This window comes from Stegodyphus dumicola, chromosome 7 (genome assembly GCF_044657685.1).
Source record: "Stegodyphus dumicola isolate Sdum_Otavi_A_Nest chromosome 7, ASM4465768v1".
Classification (NCBI taxonomy): domain Eukaryota; kingdom Metazoa; phylum Arthropoda; class Arachnida; order Araneae; family Eresidae; genus Stegodyphus; species Stegodyphus dumicola.
The window spans coordinates 29,164,497-29,185,724 of record NC_140774.1 but is presented as its reverse complement, the minus strand read 5'-3'; the positions used below and the strand labels follow the sequence as shown (position 1 = coordinate 29,185,724).

Genomic DNA, 21,228 nt, shown 5'->3' with positions numbered 1-21,228 from the left:
TTTAACGAGTCTCAAGTAAATAACAGTATGCAGCTTCCAATTCAAGATCATTTTAAACCTCATCTTAGTTTTTCTGATATTGAAAGTATTGTTAATCCTTTTTCTGGTAATGCATATGAAAATGTTGATAAATGGATTGATGAATTTGAAGATGTTATAAATTCTTTGAAATTGAGTGATTTGCATAAATTAGTTTTTGCTAAAAGATCATTAAAAGGTAAAGCGAAACTATTTATTCAGAGTGAACCTAAAGTTAATGACTGGTGTAAGTTAAAAAAGCTTTTGAAATCTGAATATGGTAAAGCTTTTAATTCTGCTGAGTTGCATGAAATGTTATGTAAACGTAAATTAATGCCTAATGAATCCTTAGATGAGTATTTTTTGAAAATGAAAGAAATGTGTTCGCGAGGTAACATTGAAGATGCTTCATTAATTAAATATGTTATTGATGGTATTCCTGATTCTGTGGTTAGGAAAACTATACTATATGGTTGCGGAACAATATCTGAATGTAAACAAAGGCTTAAAATTTATGATAAAATGAGATCGGACAATGATAAGTTTAAAAATCCGAAAACGAAAGTAGACACTCAAGTTAAAGATAGAAATAAGCTTTCGTCATCAAACCGAAATCAATCTAACGTTAATAAGGTCAAATGTTTTAATTGCCAGGAATTTGGGCATTATTCTAAGCATTGTGTAAACAAATCAAAGGGTGTAAAATGTATAAAATGTAAGAAGTTCGGGCATTATTCAACGAACTGTCCAGAGCAGACCCCCGAGACACATCAAGCAGCTTTATTACAACGAATTTGTGACAAGGATAGAATTATGAAGACTGTAGAAATAAATAATCATTTAGTTGATAGTCTAGTTGACACTGGTTCAGATGTAACGATATGCAGCGTAGAGTTACACAAGCAGATTGGTTCTCCTAATTTAAATTGTAGTGATATCACATTAAACGGAATTGAATCAAAGCAAACGTACCCCATCGGCTTTTTCATTTCTGATATTTCAATTGATAGTTTTTCACTGCGTACGAAAATTTATGTTGTTAAGTCATTATGTAATCAAATTGTATTAGGTTTGGATGTATTGAGTCAGTTTAACTTCTCTTTTACTGAGAATGGCCTTCAAATAATTTCTCATCGGTATAAAAGTAATGTAAACTTGATAACTGCTGAGTCATATCGACATTCTAACGTTCGTTGCGTTATGGGAAATTTGAATATTGCTGTCTCATTGAAGAATGTTTATGATCCTTCGCGATCGTCTGGCGTCTCTGTTAATGTAAACAAAAGTCCCGAAAGCGGAAGTAGCTCGACGTTTAATTACCTTTCACATCTGGTGAATGCTATTTCTGTCAACGAGATTGATTTATCGCATATTTCGAATGCAGAACATAAAGAAAGACTGTGTAATTTAATTAATTCGTACCAGCCTCGGAAAAATAGACAATCTGACTTCAAGATGCAAATAAATTTATGCGATGATATTCCTGTCTGTCAAAATAGAAGATACATGTCTTTCGCGGAACAAAAAATTGTTGACGATCAAATTAAGGAATGGTTAAAAGAGGGCATAATAAAGCCTAGCAATTCTAATTATTCGGCGCCTATTGTTTTGTGTAACAAGCGTAATAATTCGAAACGTTTATGTATAGATTATCGGAAATTGAATAAGAAGATTATTAAAGACAAATTTCCACTGCCTTTAATTTCGGAAGTACTTGATCGCTTAGAACAGTCAAAAGTCTTCACGACACTAGATTTGAGAAATGGCTTTTTCCATGTAGACATAGACGAAAATTCCACCAAATATACCGCATTTGTAACACATAATGGTATCTACGAATTTCTTAAAGCTCCTTTTGGTTTATGTATTAGTCCAAATGTTTTTCAAAGGTACATTTATTCAGTATTTCGTGACTTGTTAAATGAAGGTGTACTAATTATTTATATGGATGATATAGTCATACCGGCTAATGATGAAGCTGAATGTTTAGACAAATTAGAAAGAGTACTCAAAACTGCTTCGGAGTATGGATTACAAATAAATTTCAAAAAGTGCCAATTCTTAAAACGTAAAATTGAATTTTTGGGACATGTAATTGAAAACGGAACTATTCGACCATCACCTTCCAAAACTGTTGCTGTTCGAAACTTTCCACAACCGCGTAACTGTAAACAACTACAAAGCTTTTTAGGACTAACGGGATATTTTCGTAAATTCATTCCTCAGTATGCTAAATAGCTAAACCTCTTAGTGACTTACTTGGAAAAGGTATTGGTTTTAAGTTCGATTCCGAACAACAGGAAGCTTTTTGCAGATTAAAAGAAATTCTCTCTCAGGCACCTGTTCTACACATATTTAGGCAAGGATATCCATTAGAACTTCATACTGATGCTAATAGTCAAGGCTTTGGTGCGGTATTACTCCAATTGTCTGATGATGGTAATTATCACCCAATCCAGTATATGAGTAAGAAGACTTCACCGCAGCAAGAGAAACTCTGTAGTTACGAATTAGAAGCCCTTGCAGTAATAGAAGCTCTGAAGAAATTTCGAAACTATTTGTTAGGGACTAAATTCAAAATTGTAACTGATTGTAGTGCTTTTCAGAAAACTTTAGATAAGAAAGATTTAACTCCTAAAATTGCAAGATGGGCAATGTTTATTAAAGAATTCGATTACGAAATTGTACATCGTTCAGGAAGCCAAATGAAACATGCTGATGCTTTAAGTAGAAATGCTTTAATTTTAACATCATACACATCCGATGTAACTGAGAAGATTCGGTTAGCACAACAACAGAATGAAGATGAACATGTGAAGTTAATCAAGAATTTAGTTGAGAAGGGAGAAGAAAATGGATTCTTCGTGAGAAATGATATTTTGTACAAATTTGAAAATGGTAAAGATCTTCTAGTAGTGCCAGAATCCTTACAGAACGAAATCATACAGAAGGTACATAAAAAAGGTCACTTTGCTGTAGATAAAACCGTGAATGCTGTAGAGCAAGAATTCTATATTCCCAGACTGAAATGTAAAGTTGAAAAAGTAATTGCTAACTGTATAGAATGTATACTGTACAACAAGAAGCAAGGAAAAGCAGAAGGATTTCTTCATCCTGTACCGAAAGAAAACGTTCCATTGAGTACGTATCATATCGACTTTATTGGACCTCTTCCATCGACGAACAAGAGATACCAACACATTCTAACTGTTGTCGACGCTTTTACGAAATTTACTTGGTTCTATCCAGTGAAATCACCAACTACGCAAGAAGTTATTTCAAAATTGAAGCAACAACAGACTGTATTTGGAAATCCAGCCAGAATCATTTCAGATCGAGGTAGTGCCTTTGCATCGAAAGAATTTTTAGCTTATTGTACTGAAGAAGGAATAGAACATGTCAAAATTACTACCGGTATTCCAAGAGGTAACGGACAAATTGAGCGAATTCATAGAATTTTGATTCCTGTTTTGTCAAAATTATCACATGAAGATTCAACGAAATGGTTTAAATATGTTTCAGATGTTCAGAGAATAATCAACAGTACAACTACGAGAAGTACAAAATATTCACCGTTTGAGCTTCTCATAGGCACGAAAATGAAGAATAAAGAAGATTTGAGAATTAGTGAGATATTGAATGAAGAATATCTAAAACAATTGATGCAAGAACGTGACAAAATGAGAGAAGATGCGAAAAACAACATTTTGAAGATACAAGAAGAGAATCGAAAACAATTCAACAAGAAACGTAAGAAACCGAAACTATACAAGATTGGCTACTTGGTAGCCATTCAGAGAACTCAATATGGGACTGGTTTGAAACTACGACCTAAGTTTCATGGACCGTATAAAATCATAGCTGTTCGATCAAATGACAGATATGAAGTCGAGAAAGTAGGATGCCATGAAGGACCAAATTTGACATCTACTGCGGCTGACCATATGAAGCCATGGTCAAATTGATTTAATGCTTGTATCAGCTCAAAGCCTAAGGACCTGATACTCTTTTTTCTTTCTTTTTTTGTTTTTTTTTATTCTCTTTGCAGGTACATGATAGTGATGTCCATTCAACAGACATCGAGGAAGATGCCTCTTCAGGCTGGCCGAAGCTGTGGGAAATCATACCGTCCAATGCTGAATGAGAATTGCCCGTTATGACGTCATCAGTATACCATCACAGCCGAGCGCAGTAAGAATCATCCCAGACAGCGCTGAGACCTGGTCGAGAGTGGAAGTCAGACGTGAGCAGACGGCTCACACGTCTTCAAGAGTTTATGAACTTTAATTGTGCTTTCGATGTTATGCCTTTACATCATTATGTTAATCCTGCATACCGTTAACTTCATCTTTATTTACTTTTATTTCTTTCTATTAAATAAACCATTTAACTATTACTTCGTGCTCTCATGCTGTGAATTAAGTCAAATTCTACATATATATATGTGTGTGTGTGTGTGTGTGTAAGATATAATAAAATACGATGGCTGCACTAAGAAATGATTGGCGACCTCAAAATTGACTTTTACTACTGCTGACCCTACGGATAAAACCTTTGCCTCACAGCACTCCTTGCAGAATCGATCTAATACTGCTGCGACCCCTTTGCAGGAAAGTCATCAGAACAGACTCTACAAACAGATGAAGAATAAGAAGTTTACAAGGCTATTTACAGCAATGAATAAGTCATCGCAGGCTACACAGTCTTGTCCTAATCACCAACTGAGATCACTGATGGTCCTGTGTTCAGATAGAGATTAAATTTAGGACTTAAAAAGCACGGTTATAATATTGCACTCTAAGATACATGAGGCATTACAGGTGTATGACTTAACATTCAGAATACTTAGAATATTTAGAATTCATATATTATACCACTTTCAGGCTAATTTCACAGAGCGCTGTTGAACGATGCATTGAAGGTGTTGCTCTGTTGAATGAAATTACTTGCTCTGTTGAATGAAGCAATTATGATATTAGAATTGAAAAAGGTAATAATCATAATGCAATTGAAACAAAGACTGATTTCCGCTGTTAAATAAGCAGCAAAATGAAACAAGGATTATACTTAGAATCTGTGTGTATATAAATGCAATTGCAATTGAACTCACACAAAAAACAGCATGTATGCAGGTACTATTGAAGGTGTTTTTACTACTAATGAAACTTAGTGTAATGAGGCCTACTGTTGTGCTTCTGCTTTGCAGAGTGTCATTACATAATAATACAAATCAAAGAGACTTATGATGTTCTGAGAAAAAGATGTGCATAGCTATTGGTTAATTTCTGATGGAGCAAGATGCCAAGTGCTAGGTTGCTCTGTTGTGCCCACTTACAGTTGAGTTCTTTGTTGCACAATACATAATAAATTTTCTCAGCTTTCCTCTGGCTATGTTATTCTTAATCAAATTTTCCTCCCATTGGAGCCGAAGTTGATGGCTTGGTTTCTTTTGATGAATATGAGCAGTGTCGGTGCAAGAGGAGATATAGTGAACTGGGTCACCCACTTCTCCACAGCCACAAGTATCTGTTCCACTTACGTGGAAGCGATGTAGATAAGATTGAAAAGGGCCATGGCCTGTGAAGTAGTGGGTTAATTGACCAATACTGACTCGGAGTGCTTCCCCCACTTTCGGAAAAAATTCATATGTTCGTCTGCCTGTTGTTGCAGTTTCCCACCTCTATTGCCACTGTGCAATGACCTGTTGATGTGTGACTCTTTTAATTTAGGAGATTGGAAATTTCACTGGATGTTCAAGCAGACCCACATCATTTGCTACCGACTTCGCTGCCCTGTCTGCTTCTTCACTGCATTGGATACCAACGTGGGCCGGGATCCAATGAAGACTGGGACGGACTGCTTGTGGCTGCTGAAGGAGCAGATGGCGAATTTCCTGTGCTTGTGGACTCCGACTTTTATGTCCTCTTATGGCCTCCATGTTGGAGGCAGAGTCACTAAAAATGGTTATTTTTCTGTCTGTATTATTTGTCACATATACTAAGGCTGCCTTTAGTACGGCTAATTTAGCCTAATACACTGAGTTGGATTCGTTCAGTCGTCTTCTCCACTCACGCAAGATCACTCCATCTTTTATAGCGCGGAAGGCACTTCCTGCACCTTTTGCGGTTTTGGATCCATCTGTGTACAGTGAGAGTGCCGCCTTGCGTGGAGCCAAGTAATTAAGAAAGATGTCAGCACTCAGATCAATGTCCGCAGGGTGACCCAATAACTCCGGCCTGTGTTTTTTATGATTTTTAGCAAAGTATGTTTTTTGCCAAACCTCAAAATTGACTGTTCTAAATTTTATGTTCTTCCTCTAAGTTCATCTTTTCTCGCAAATTCGAGATCTTTTCAAGTTACATGACGCTGCTTGCAAAAGGGAACTAAAATCTAAAATTAAACAATCGCAGCTTAGCTGTACATATGCACCTTCCAGTATAAATACTGCTTCGCGGGCAATTACGTCAGTTTTTCTTTTTAATTTATCTGCCAGGCAAAACCTCTGCGCTGCTACGCTTACTGATGTAAAATGACGTCTTCCTTTTTTAACATGTATACATAAAAGTACTGTATTTAATTATGATCGAAAAGTATGTTGTTTGTAAAGAAATGATTTGCTATGCGTGAAAATAAAGACTGGTGATTCTTCAGATTCACTTTTATTAGCTCCGTCTGTATGCCTCTACTCTCAGCCATGTCCACTGCCGGAAATTAAAAGTATCGAGTTTCTTCTACGCATTTAAATATTATATATATATGTATGATATTTAAATGCGTCTCTGCAAGTGGTCTACTCTACATCTCTATACATACAAATAACGTCTCTACATTTGACTCTTGAACTAAATTGGGGGTGGACAATAATTTGTCATAACCTGGGTTTGGCGAATGGGTCTCCTCCCCAGTCGTCCTTTAAGAGAATGTAAGAGTTATTCTTCTTTACTGCATGCCTCAGTTTATGCGACTGGAAGCACATCCGGCCAGAAGTCAAGAGATCCGGAGTTCGAATACCACCGTGGCCATTGCTGAATTTCTCTGTTTCCTGATACAGAATAAAACTAATGACTCTATAGCTATCCCTGCGTTCGTAGTCGAAATGTAAATAAATGAAATCTGCAGGCCTTGAATTTTAAGAAAGTAAACGTAAAACAGATTTATATCTTAAATAATATTGCAATCGTCCATTAACCGCTTGCAAATTTTAATTGTGACTAATTTGCAGCACAGAACTTGAGTTCTGAATAAAATAAATCATATAAGGACTTATTTACTAAATAATATCCCAATCAAATTTAAGGACGTCTGGTTCCTGGAAAAAAGAGAGTGGTGCAGCTTCTTGTTCGTAAAGAGACGTGAAGTACCAAAAGGTAGAAGGCTGACTTCGCTCCGACTACGTCTACTAGTATGCCTTCTACTAGCTCGGCTAAGAGGAATGGCCTTCATGCCTAGGGTAGCCCTACCAGAAGAAACTCGCGACGTACTTCGCCATTATCACTCCCTCTCCAAGTTGAGGCAACTAGTAGAACTTGAGGGGACTTTAAATTTGAACGGGGAAATAAGATCCAACCTATCTGTAGAAATCGTAATATTGATCATTTCACTCCTGAACATCTTCTTACCTGTTTAGGACTTGTAAATAAGGACCTATTGAAAAGACCTACCTCCGTTTTGGATTTATTGACGGTATTTGGACTCATGGATCTAGTCTAGCCTAATGGTTAACCACTTAGGATCACTAACAACAGCAACATATACCAATCATCCAAAGATCACTCTCAAATATTAGCTGTAAAGATTTTTAGTATGTTGAGTCAAAGAGAGACAATGTTGAGTTTTCATCATCTGAGAGGAATTTTATAATGTTTTGTGCATTTAGCATTCAGAATGCGACGAAGCAAGTAAAATGATTATAGAATGTTAATATTGAGTACAAATTTCTCAAATTAAAATTCAATAAAAATATTATTTAAAAAATGATATATCTTCATTATAATAAAAATTATATGATTGTTCGATAGATAATATAGATCTATCTTCAGTATAATCAAAGCTTGCTTACAGGTTTTTTTCCGTTACTTTCTGTTATCATGTAATAGTTTAATTTAATAATTATTTTCCTGTTTGCAAAGCATGTCTTTTCCCAATATTTAAAACCTGCATGTATAATTGAGGGCAGTGAATTTTCGACCGTAAGTGATTATCTTATGTTATATTATAATCATGAAATTAGTACTTCTCTTCTAACTTGGAGATCCTCAGTAAAATTTCCTATTCTGCATCTTAGGTTTGTAAATAGAAAAACAGTAGAAGCTTTGGAGCTAAAGCATGAAAAACTTTCTGCAAAATTTACTGAGTAAGTAGCAAAAATGTGTAATTTTTTAATACAAATAAATAAAGTTATACGTAATTCAAAATTATATATTTAGTATGAGTGACAAAATTTTAATGTGTATAAGCTACATGATTTTTTAAATTTATGTCATTAATATGCGCTGACTACTTTATATTTTATTATATAACTTTTTTAAAATTTTGTAAATGTTTATTTGTTTTTATTGGAGTATTACTATTTAGCATTTACACTGTGTGTCCTATTTTATAGTAATTTTGTGCACATATTTAGTTTATTTTGTCCTGCTTTTAATTTATGTGAAATTTTTGCAAGTTTAACAAAATTTACTAATAATTTACGTGTCACAATTTACGTTTTAATTTTTTATAGTATTTTCTAAGGTTAGAAGTATTGGAGCTCTATAGTAGGCCTTTAAAAGTACAGGGAAAAATTTATTAAATTTTTTAATTTATTTAATCTATTAAAATTTATTTACCTATTTATATTTCAAGTTTTTATAATTTAATTTTCTTTATTGTTAATTAATTGATTAATAATAAATGAAAATTAATTAAAGAGTTATTAAAATATAAATAACTAAATAAAATGCTAATAAATTAAATTAATGATAAATAGATAAATAATAAATTTAAATAAAAGAAAATAAATATATCAAAAGCAAAATGAAACAATAAAATAAATGAAGGGTGAGCAAATTGTGTTAGAAAGACATAGTTGCAAAGGAAAATAAGTATTTTTAACCCGAAGGGGCAATTTGCCCAGAAGGGCTATTAATTTCGTTTTGGCATTTTGCGTCGGTTCACTATAAATGTCTGTTCACTTTTCAGATTGTAGCAACAAAATATGCGTTATATTTAAAGAAATTAAATAATGAAGAATTTGCATGGATGTATGTATGTTTCTCGCACTGTGACAAAAACAACGGTACCTGGAGACATCAAATTTTGTATAATGTAGTCCTTCACTCAAATATAGGCATCTGGAAGACCGAATTTTGAATTTGTTTTATTATCTGTTTCATATTTTGTCAATGATTAAAGAATTTTTGATTAACAAACTCAACGATTACAAAACAAGCAATGAAAACACTGTACAGGAAAAAAAAATAATTTTTATCTCCAGCACGCGAGATTGTGTATCGGAAATTCTAAAGATATACTATTTTAAATATTTTGTGATACTGAATTTTATGCTTTAAGTGCGAAGAACATGAAATAAGTATGTACAGACATTAGGATTTTTTTGGAAGCAGAAGAATGGAAAAATTAGCAAACGCCTTCGCCAGGAATCGAACCACGGACCTCTGAAATACCGGCTCAGTGTGCTGACTACTACACCACGAAGGCACGCTAGGAAAACAGGAGAAATACTTTACATACTTTTGCCGGGAATCGAACCACGGACCTTTGGAATACCAGTCCAGTGTGCAGAACCACTACACCACGAAGGCACGCTAGAAAAAGTAGGAGAAATACCTTATATAATCCCCTTTTTAAAGAGCGACTAGGGTTTTAGGGGACCTAGTCGCCAAATCTTGGGTGTGAAGAAACCTCATCCAACACCCTTTTAGTTCGGGCTCCACTGCAGAGATATTATGTTATTTTTAGGAAACAGGCAAGATGAAAAATTAGCAACGCCTTCGCCGGGAATCGAACCACGGATTTCTGAAATACCGGCTCAGAGTGCTGACCACTACACCACGAAGGCACGCTAGGAAAACAGGAGAAATACCTTACAAGTAAATAAATAAAGGTAACGCACAAAACGCACAAAAGAACGTCCCTTTGGGCGTAATATAAAATTCGAAAGCTTTCAGATTTTATATTTTTTTAAATATTAATAATGTTTTGGCTCCTTATCCATGTAAATTCATCTTCATCAGATAGACGCAGCCCTTAAATATTTCATTGGCTGATGGGATCTCATTTTGATTTCGAATACTTCTTTCCCAACTGTTCAAATTTTCCGGCTTTTTTTACTATACGGGTGGATGAGGTATAAATTCAACTTTTATTTTCAAAATCATCAGTTATTTTCAGTAAGCACTTTTAATGCCGGATAAAAATAATGGTCATAAATAACATTATTTGATGTTGACATTGTGATTAAGTTATAACTCAATTAATAATACATGCTCAAAAATATCCTGAAGCCCTCATTTAGGACTTGGGGGCACACAAACTTAGAATTACAATTTCTTTTAAAAAAAGGAAAGTTAATGAGCCAGGATCTAGTGGGCTATTCTGCATTTAAGCATTAAGCATAATGTATGAAATCTTGTGTAAATATGTATTAAAATTTTGTAAATGGAACAAACAGACCCAGAGGCATTGGCTATTAAGTTTGTTTGAATTTTACCACTAAACTGGCAGAATTTTGGGATGGGTTCTAATTAGCGTAGAGCCAAGACTTTTCTAGAATGCTCAAATAATCCTCTTCCATTCTGCTTTCTGAACTGGAACTCAATTTGTATTTCTAGTTTTTGCACAGTAAACTTGTTTGTAATTCTTTTTTTTTTTTTTTTTTTTTAATTGAGGGCAGTGAATTTTCGACCGTAAGTGATTATATATTTCTGGATCCTAATATTTGAGACTAGGAAACGAATAGAGATTCGAGCGGTATTTTCTCCTACATATATTTTGCAATATTCTTCAGCTGGGTTATTTTTTAACGACTTGTAACTGCAATAAAGATTGCAATTTTCCACTTCTTATAGGCTGAAGTTTAACTATAGGAATGTGTTTCAAGCAATTTGTTTGAAAATTATTCACTTGAGAAAGGAAATTGCGCCCATAAGGGAAATATTTAACAAAATGTTTATATATATATAAGAAACCTTTTCGTTTTTAATTGAAGAAGCATGTAGATGCATCCTTTGTGTTTCATTCCGAAGATGGCCGGTTCTTAATTTATCTCAACTATATGAAGCAAGCAAACATTTCTGATATCAGTATCGGAACTGTTTGAACTGTGAAACTTAAAACTACGATCATAATGACGTAATCTAATTATTACAGCGGCTTTAAAATATCATTGGATGCGGCTTTTGAAACAAAACGCAGCTACATTGGGTCTGTATGAAGAATTTCCGACTGTATAAAGACTTTCCTTATTTTATATTATGAAACAATTTCTTTTCACTGAATATCATATCTAAATATCATATAACTGCAGAATATCATATCTAAAACTGAATTTGGTTTCTCTTAAAATAACATTCTCATTACATCAACAGAAAAAGATCTAGTAAAATTTGAGAGATTTTAGAATTCGGAAGAACTGGTAGTGTTTTAGAGAGTTGGGTTTCCGAAGCTTTTTCATGTTACAGCATTGAAACAAATCGAATTTGGTAAACCCCAACAGTCCATTCAAATAAAGAAAACAATAATTTAGTATCATGATGGTCTGCACTGTAATAAAGGAAAGTCTGCATGTTTATGTTATATTCAGCTCTATTTCCGTTTTTAGAAGATATTACCAAGTGTAGAAGTTCATCTGAAGCAGTATGGTCCTGTACAATGTTAGTATTAATATCAAAGAATTTTTAACAGCAAATAAACAGAAAACCGACAAAATTACCCTAAAAGAAGATTTTATTCTGTAATAAAACTAGTATGTATTGACTACTATTTATGGAGCGATGAGAAAAGATGGAAAACAGGTTGGCCGCTAAAATGATTCTACGCAATGGAGAAATTATTTCTTAGAAGGTTTAGAGCATAACTTCAGTTGAAGTACGCAACCTGACAGCTAACATAGAAATTCCATTATAATAAGATAGCGCTTGTATAAATCGATAATACACTCATGTCCATAAATTAAGGATAATTCAGAGTCACGCGGAAATCGAACTCTAAAATAAATATATCACCTGCAAAATCACTACACACATCTTCAAGAATCATATGCAAATTTCAGGAAGTAATCAGATGACACCGATGGTACGTCACAATGACGAGAGTGTAAGAGAGTGATATATAAGGAATACAGGCAAAGAAGTAAAATTGTTCGCAGGCGCTTTATAAGCATTTCAGTGCAATAACCGAATAGTTATGACACAAAGAACGCATATGGATGATTTTTTACGTGGTAGAATTATCGGACATCTGGAATGTGGGCGTACCCACTGGAAGTATCAGACGAACTTGGAATTGCCTAGAGTGTCATCTCCAGGCTTCGGCAAAGATTCCAAGATGATGGTAATGTGAGCAGACGTTACAGCACAGGTCGCCCCAGAGTTACGACGCCGAATGAGGACCGGTATTTGGCAGTTACTGCCAAAAGAAACAGGCGGAGCACAACCTTAGACCTGTCTCGTCAGCTCTCTTCAGCCACTGATGCGACAATTTCAAGGCAGACCATGTACAGACGTTTCGGCAGATTGGTCTATATGCTCGTAGACCTGTCAGGTGCGTTCCACTTACTGCAACTCACTGTCGCCTGCGGTTAGCCTGGAGTAGAGAGCATGCATTGTGGACACGGCAACAGTGGGCTTGTGTGATGTTTTCCGACGAGTCCAGGTTTAGCTTGCAGTCTGATTCTCGCCGAACTTTCATATGGAGAGCTCCAGGTACCCGTTACCACCAAGAAAACATCATTGAAGGACACCGTTACGGTGGTGCAGGAATGCTGGTTTGGGGTGGAATTATTTTGGGTTCCAGAACTTATCTGCATGTTCAAATTGGAACCATGACAAGCCAAATCTATCGGGACTTCATTCTGGAACAATATGTACGTTTTTTTCGGGGCGCCATTGGCGCACAATTTGTGTTTATGGATGACAACGCCCGTCCTCACCGTGCAAACATCGTAAGCGAATGCCTTTAATCGGAGGATATCACCCGTATGGACTGGCCAGCATTCTCACCGGACTTGAATCCAGTAGAGCACGTGTGGGACATGCTTGGCCGACGAGTTGCAGCCCGTCATCCTCCTCCTGCATGTCTACCGGAACTTCGGAGAGCATTGCTTTTTGAGTGGTGTAATATCCCCCAAGATCAGATCGATAATTTGATACTCAGCATGCCTAGGCGTTGTACGGAATGTATTGCATCGTCTGGGAGACATACAATGTATTAACAATCATACCAGCCATGTAATATTGGTTTTTTGTAAATAGATGTTTTTAGCAATTTGCTCCAGGGAGAAAAAATCGCTAATTTATTTAGTAATATCAAACATATAGCAGCTTTTTTTTGCTCTTTACCTTTTGTTTAATAAATAAGCTTTACAAATAAGTCAAATTTGTTTTGCTTCTAACTCTTTCTTTGCCTGATTTTGCATTATCCTTAAGTTATGGACATGAGTGTAATTTTTTAAGGGTTTAGGTTCAGAACTAAATTTGAGGTGATTAAGCATCAGATTTAATTTTCAGAGCTAATATTTCTCAACCCTAAAATTAGAATTCAAAAGGCCTAAATTTAGATCATAAGCCTAAATTTTAGGCTTACGATCTAAATCACCTTAAGGCTTCAGTTTAAAAATTCGAATAATATGTAAACGTTATAGGTTCATGGTGCAACTAGACCCTAACATCTCAGAAAGCTACATAATGTGAAACTGTACTTTCTTTTGAGTAAATTTATACTGAAATAAAGATTACTGAAAAAAGAAATACTGAAAAAAGTAAAAACAAGGTTTAGAAAAAAATATATACCTTTTAAAGTTAAGTGTGTTTCAATTGAATAAAAATTATTGTAAAGAAACGAAATGAAAATGCAGCAATTCCTTGGTCAAAATTTAGATCCAATGATTTCTACTAATTCGTACTTTTAACAATGACATTTAAAAAAAGCTATTGCATTTTCTCATGCTTGATCTCAAGGTGTAAGAGGTTAGCACATGCTAGGAATTGGAATATCCGAGATTTGAATCCCATTGAGGGCATTGTTAAATATTTGCATAAGTCGCCTGTAGTAACGGCAACCGCCGGCAATAAAAGGAGGTGCTTTCCTTAGTGGCACCGCAGTTCCTTTTAGTTCGAGCCAGAAGAGACCTGCCCGGGGAGAAGCCAGGGGATGAGAGATTCCGGTTTCCGCCCTGTTCCGGTTCCCGTCTTGTTGCGGATCCAGTCCTGTTCCGGTTCCCGTCTTGTTCCAGTCCAGTTCCGGTCCTGATCCAGTACTATTCCAGTTCCAGCCTGGCTGTTTAAGTCCAAAACACGTAGGAGCGGATGTCTGAATTCAGCGAAATGGAGATATACGCCGAAAGGGCTAGATGGATTCTGTCTTTTAAAGGAAAGTGTTCTTCACCGTGCCGGCATAGCTGTTACTTTAAAGCACTTTGAAGTTTTTCCACCCAAGATGTTAAGTTTTCGTTTGTGATGTTAAGTTTTCATCAGTGTTGAAGTTCCAGTTAAATAAACCTTTAAGTTTTAGACAAGGTTTTTGTGTTCTTTCAGAAAATTTTAGATTCGAAGTCAGATACATCACATAGGATTATTATCGGAAAAATCAACAGGCATAGTTGATTTTTTACATTTCCTGGTTTGAAACGTCTAATGATCTCAATAATGGTGTCTGAATTAAAATGCAACGGATAGCAATTCATTTCCACTTGGATTCGACCGACTGAGGCGCATGCCTCACCCAGGTTACCATTTAAATGGGAAAAATATAAAGATTTATTGTAGTTTCCCGTTCATGTTGTAAGTGGTTAGCACGTCCAGATAATAACTGAAAGATCCTCAATTTTAAACTCCACTGAGGACATAGTTGATTTTTCGCATTTTCTGGCTTCGAAAAAATCTAATGGTCTTTACGCTCTTATGTATTTGTTTTAAATTTCTTGCTAGCATTCATTTTAAAAACAAAACAACTCTGTAGTGAAGCATGTATTTCATAGAGATGCAAACTGTTATTTATCATAATAATGCCGAAAATATCTCTATCTATCAGATGTACATGTCATAACTAGATGCAGGAGTTTATGTCATTTGAATGTACTAGCATTAATATTAAAAAAGATTCTATACCAAAGTACACAATATAAAATTAGAAATAGCTTTTATTAAATTAGGATAATGATCCAAATATTCATGATTATCAACTGGGTATATTATAAATTAAATGAACTTTAAATTATGTCAGTTTAATCTGTTATTATTTTTTTAATATTTAAATTATTAAGAAGTGCTTTGTTGCTAATACATCGCAATCTTCTAATTATAGCATTTTTTAAACAGCTATAATTTGAAAGATAGAGTTAAATATCTTATGCCACGTTTGCCAAATGTAGCACTCAGCAATCTGTCTGTTTAGCTGACAGATTTATGTCTCGATCCTTAATTTACCCTTGAAGGTAAATTAAGAACCGAGAAATATAATAGATATGTCTCATGTAATGTCTCCCAAAACTGAAGAGATTCCACCAAAAATATTTATAAACTTCAAACCATCTAAAAATTTATAAACCAATTGTTTATGAAATTAAATCAGAATCATATTAACAAGCTGAACAATGAATAATTTGGTATTTTTCCGTTTCGCCGGCGCAAATCTCGCCAAGTAGACTTTATTGGCGACAACATACAGTATACCCATAAAAAGTGTTAACAAATGGTTAGTTCGAAGAATTTTTTATTTTGAAGGCATAAACATTTTAATATCATTTAAAATTTTGTAAAAATCCAATAAGTAAAGACAATAAATTTATAAAAAGATATTAATTTAAGAATTTACTATGCTTTCATGGTTTAGCATTCTGATTCGCAGGTTCATATCATGTGAACCCAAGTGATCTCATCTCACGTAAACTACGCTACAAAAATCTAATTCTCTAAGTAATTATTATCTACATTAATTTAATTATCTACATTAATTTCAAGTTAAATCTTAATTTGGAATACAAGTTAAAATGAAAGAATTATTTCAATTCGTACGAATAGCTTACTCAGTCAGAAGTTATGTAAAACTGCAGTGCTTTACTTCAATAGTGCATTGATGAATTTAACCCTTGACTTTGCTTTTCTATATTTTCGCCTTCAGGTTAGCGGTGTGATTGCATCCTAATTGACTTAATTATCGCGAATGGCCTTAGGGGATAAAATTGAACTGTCTGGTAAAAATTCTATGTAATTGTATGCCAGTATTGAAAGAAAGAATCAATCTGATAAGAAATGGCTGCGACTTGTTTTGAAAATGAGGCGTAAAAGGTTACCAGCGAGGATATTCCGTTTGGTATCAGTTGTACCATTATTGGCGACTTTATCGCCTGCCCCGGCAAAACGGAAAAGTACCAATAATTTTATGGTGATTTCTATCTTGTTCCTTAATTTAATTTTTATCATTATTATTCGATAGACTTTCTGACGAAGTGTATAATAAATGGGCGTCTAAAATACCTGAATTACTCAAAGAAAAATCAAACCAGCCTCTAATTGTTAGAGTCGATGAAGGACAGCGTATAGCAGAGAATTTCGATCCTCAGGTATTTCATCTTCATGCTCTTTCTCTCTCAGACTCTTTACCTCACAATTATAATTGAAATTATTATCATAAATAGGTCATTTGAAAGTACTGGAGAGACTGCATATAAGCTCCCATTAAATTCAAACTCTACGTAAGCATTACAGTGAATTATTTAATATTATAGGGACAAATATTAATGTAAAGGAAAAAATATCACAAAGAATACTGCAGTAATGTGTAGCAAAATTTGCATAAATTAGATATAGGTTATTTTTTTCTTAAAGTGCTTTATTTAAAGAAAATGCTGTATATTTTCTGAGGAAAACAGTACCATCTTATATGTATCAGATCAGTAATATTATGTACTTTAAACTGACTGAGTACTCGAGATCAGTGGTATGATATACTTTGACATAGATATATATACTATGATCAGTGACATAATAACCTCAGAACATAGTATATCAGACCAAGGAGTTCTGCAACGAGTCAACAAAAAAGGACAAAAAATAAAGACTATCAAATGCATATAAAGCTTTCGAAACTTTATATTAAATATTATTTCGCATTTGCATCAAGAAACAACCAGATAAAGAGCACTTTAAAAAAGAAGTTGATTTTGGTTTGAAAGATTTTAAAAATATTTCATGCATGTATCGTTAAAGACGGAACCTCTTTGAAACTCGTAAAGTTTTTATTCTTTATTTAAAATTAAAACAGTTTTTATTCTTTAAGAATGAACCATTCATTTTACTTTAAAAGTGCCTACCAAATTAAATATGATTACTGGTGTTCAGTGTCCCTTATAAAACTGTCATCTATTTAGCAATATTTTGTTCGAAATTGCAACTAGAAATTTGTTAAAATATTTTGAAATGCAGTTAATATGATTTTCTGTCATCATTATTCGAAGCCTACAGGCTAATATTTTCTTTCACCGTTGCATGATAGTTTTCACAGTGACATCAAAAATATCAGATTCATTTTACCAAATGTATTTTGTTTCAAATATGTTTTTGTTCATTTTATTAATCTTAGTATGCGCGGCAATAAAAATTTACGATACTTATTATTTACGCATGCTAAGAACATTTTCACCTTCAAGACAGTATAACTGGTGTCTAAAAAGTGCAAAATCATTCTTATCATTAATCTATGCAAAGTATCTAAAACAGTTGCTTATAATATTTCAAGAATTCAAGATTTTATACACTATTAAATAAAATGTTCGTTTTTTTCTCTGCGATTAAAATATATCTGAATCCCAAAAGCAGGTCTTGTTAGAAGCAGAAATTCCTCACTGTAATTAATATATTTGAAGATACTTTATTTGTAATAAAAGAAGATAATTATGAATAAATTGGATAAATTAAAATAAAAATACTCTCAACTTCGCGTTCAGTTTTATAATTGTATTGCCTTTATAGAAAGCTCTATGTGAAGTAGTATTTTCACATATAATCTTTATCGTGTGTGAACCTTTTTCTAGATGTTGTTGCTCAATAGTTCTCCAGACTTTTCACATTGATAAACAATGCGGTAGATCATGGGTGTCTAAACTATGACCGTTCGAGGGCCGCATTGCAAAGAAAAAAATTGGCGGGGTCACACATACAATATTTTTTTAACAATAAAATTGTTATAAATATTTTTTAACAATAAAATTGTTATAAACAAATTGAAAAAAAATTAGCTGTATGTCGTTTTATTAAAATAAATTAACTTATTTTTATTATTAATTTTTTAAATTTGAATTACATATCCATAGGTATATATTTATTATTAATTTATAAAAGTTTCGTTTCATTTAGTTTAGATTACATAAATATGGGAAAAAACAAATTAATGAGATGGAGGAATTTGCTTTGTTGAACAAGCAAATCTATATCGTGCTCAATAAACGAGGTTGCAAATCTTTATGAATTTTCAAGATGTTTGTCAGTGATGTTTGTACTATTTTTGTTTTTTGTATGCTTCATTCTTGAAAATAATTGTTCACAAATATAGGTACTGCTAAAAGCTAAAGACATTAATAAAGCAAGATTGTGAAAATTAGGTAGGTAATCTTTATAAAACTCCAGTAAAGAAAAATTTTCAAATGTTCCTTTCAGTTGAATGTCGCAGTTCAATGCATTCCATTTGAAGATTTGAAGGTAATTTACTTATTTCCGGAGAAAACGGGATAGAAAATATATTGAAATACTATTCAGTTTTTAGAAAATCTTGATATCTACTTTCAAACTCTTGAATTAAATTAAAAATCAATACAGCATATTTTACCAGTTTTGTGCAATTCACAGGTTTATGTGCAGCCAAATTGGCTGCGACGTGTTTTGAAAATGAGGCGTCAACACGTGTTTTGTTGATTGACGTGTTTCAACACGATTTGACACGTTTTTTGAAAACACGTGTCAAATCTTTTATTTGATTGTGCCAAAACTTTAACTTTCTTTTAAACGATGTTATTGTTTGAAACATATTATTAATAAGTTGATCTTTCTTTTGAAGTCTCAAATTTAAATCATTCAAATGTTCTGTAAAGTTTACTAAAAAAGCTGAATCTAAAATCCAATCTTCGTTTTCAAATTCAGTCACAGGCTTCCCTTTTGTTTCCCTAAATATTTTTATTTCAGTTCTTAAATTGTAAAATCTTTTGAACATTTTCACCTTACTGCAGCCATTTCACTTCTGTATAGTAAATAACATCTACAGATTCGGTGCCCATTACTGTAAGAAAATCTTGAAATCGTCTATGATCAAGTTAATTTGCTCTTATAAAGTCAACGGTTTTTATAACAACGTTTAATACACTTTCCATTCTAAAATTTTTTCCACATAAATTGCCCTGATGTACAATACAATGCTATGCCATTAAGATCATATTGCCGGCAGCGACGGCTTCATTATTAAACAGTTTAACGAGTCCCCCATTTTTACCAGCCATGGCGGTTATGATATATGTAAACGAATCGATTATATATGAATCAAATTCAAACATTTATTTTGTTAATAAAAATGTGTAAATTTAAATACTTTCATAATTTGCGTTTGGGCCGCATTTGAAAGACTTTTGGACCGCATTTGAAAGACTTTTGGACCGCATGAGGCCCGTGGGCCGCACTTTAGACATCCATGGGTTAGATTAACATCATCATTACTAATTTCAAGCACTACAAATTTCACAAATTTTTCTTGCTATGACTGAAAGCTTAGCTCAAAATACTAACTTCAGGACTTTGGAAATAAAATTTTACTCTCTTCAAAGAAAATTCTAAAATAAAGTGAAATTTTCGTGTCTAATCCTAATCACAAATAAAATTGAAAAGTTTTCTAGATGTTCTTTATTCAAATACCCAAACGCCAGCTGATGGATCTGCTTAAGATATTAAACATATGTAGATAATAGGTTAGATTAACACCAATATTATGAATTTCAAGCATTGCGAATTTCAATCATGCTCCCGAGGAACTACCGAAAATTCCATTCAAACGGTACTTAACCAAATTTACAATAATTGCTTAGAATTAATGATTTTGAATGGAGTTTAAAACCAATATCAGAAAATTGCGAATTAATATGTCTAATACAATTAATTCATTTGCGTTAGCGAATTCATTTACAACTGATTTATGCAACATGAAAACAATTTTATGCATGCTTTTTAAATCATCATTCATATTCCATGCAGTGCAATTGCAGTTTCCTATTATGTTTTTCGTATTTCATTTCTATTGACCTAATAATTATTAGATACTATAGCTTTAAAGTATTAAGTTGCCATTTTACCGTTCCTGCGACATTTTACCAAAACTACATTCTGGAATAAATTTTAGTGTTAACAGAATACTAATTTAAATTCTCACAAAAAATTATATTGCTTGACTTGTAGAAATTGTAAAAGCTATCACTATTTCACTGCTTCATTATTTTTCCTGCCTATCAAAATTGTCACTCTACGCAGTTTAATAAACGGAAAAAATAAAATAAAAATTCTTTGTTGTGTAGTTGGAGGCTGTAATCCGGGAAGTGAAGCATTTATTGAGACTAAAAGGAGACACAGATTTACCCAAAGAAGCAGTAGAATTCTACAGACAACGAGATAAACTTGCTGATCAAAGAATAACTTTGAGATATATTATCGATCGCTACAATGACTTAGCATGGGAACTTCTTCCTATAGAGACGCCACTGATGCAACCAATGCTACATAAAATGGATGCACAGCTTTCTCCTGGAGAAAATTCTATCACTTGGAATAACTCGGGTAAATATTGTTAATATATTTTACATGCACAGGGTAACATAACTAATAGTTTCGAAATTTCTATTAAATTTATTTGATAAGTTTAAATTAAATGAAATTTCATGACACGAAGCATTTCTGTACTAATAAATCAATATAGTGCGTAGGAAAGAATACTAATGCCATTAAAGTAACGCATTCCTTT

General features: G+C 33.5%; 1 protein-coding gene across 1 annotated transcript in view; it reads left to right on the top strand.

Annotated features, from left to right (window-relative positions):
• Dhc93AB (Dynein heavy chain at 93AB) overlaps positions 1-21,228 on the top strand; it is a 202,564-nt gene that overhangs the window by 26,442 nt on the left and 154,894 nt on the right. Inside the window, 3 exon segments of the mRNA XM_085821370.1 lie at positions 5,748-5,963; positions 16,672-16,798; positions 20,786-21,044. Of these exon segments, the coding sequence (XP_085677496.1) occupies positions 5,748-5,963; positions 16,672-16,798; positions 20,786-21,044 (602 nt within the window).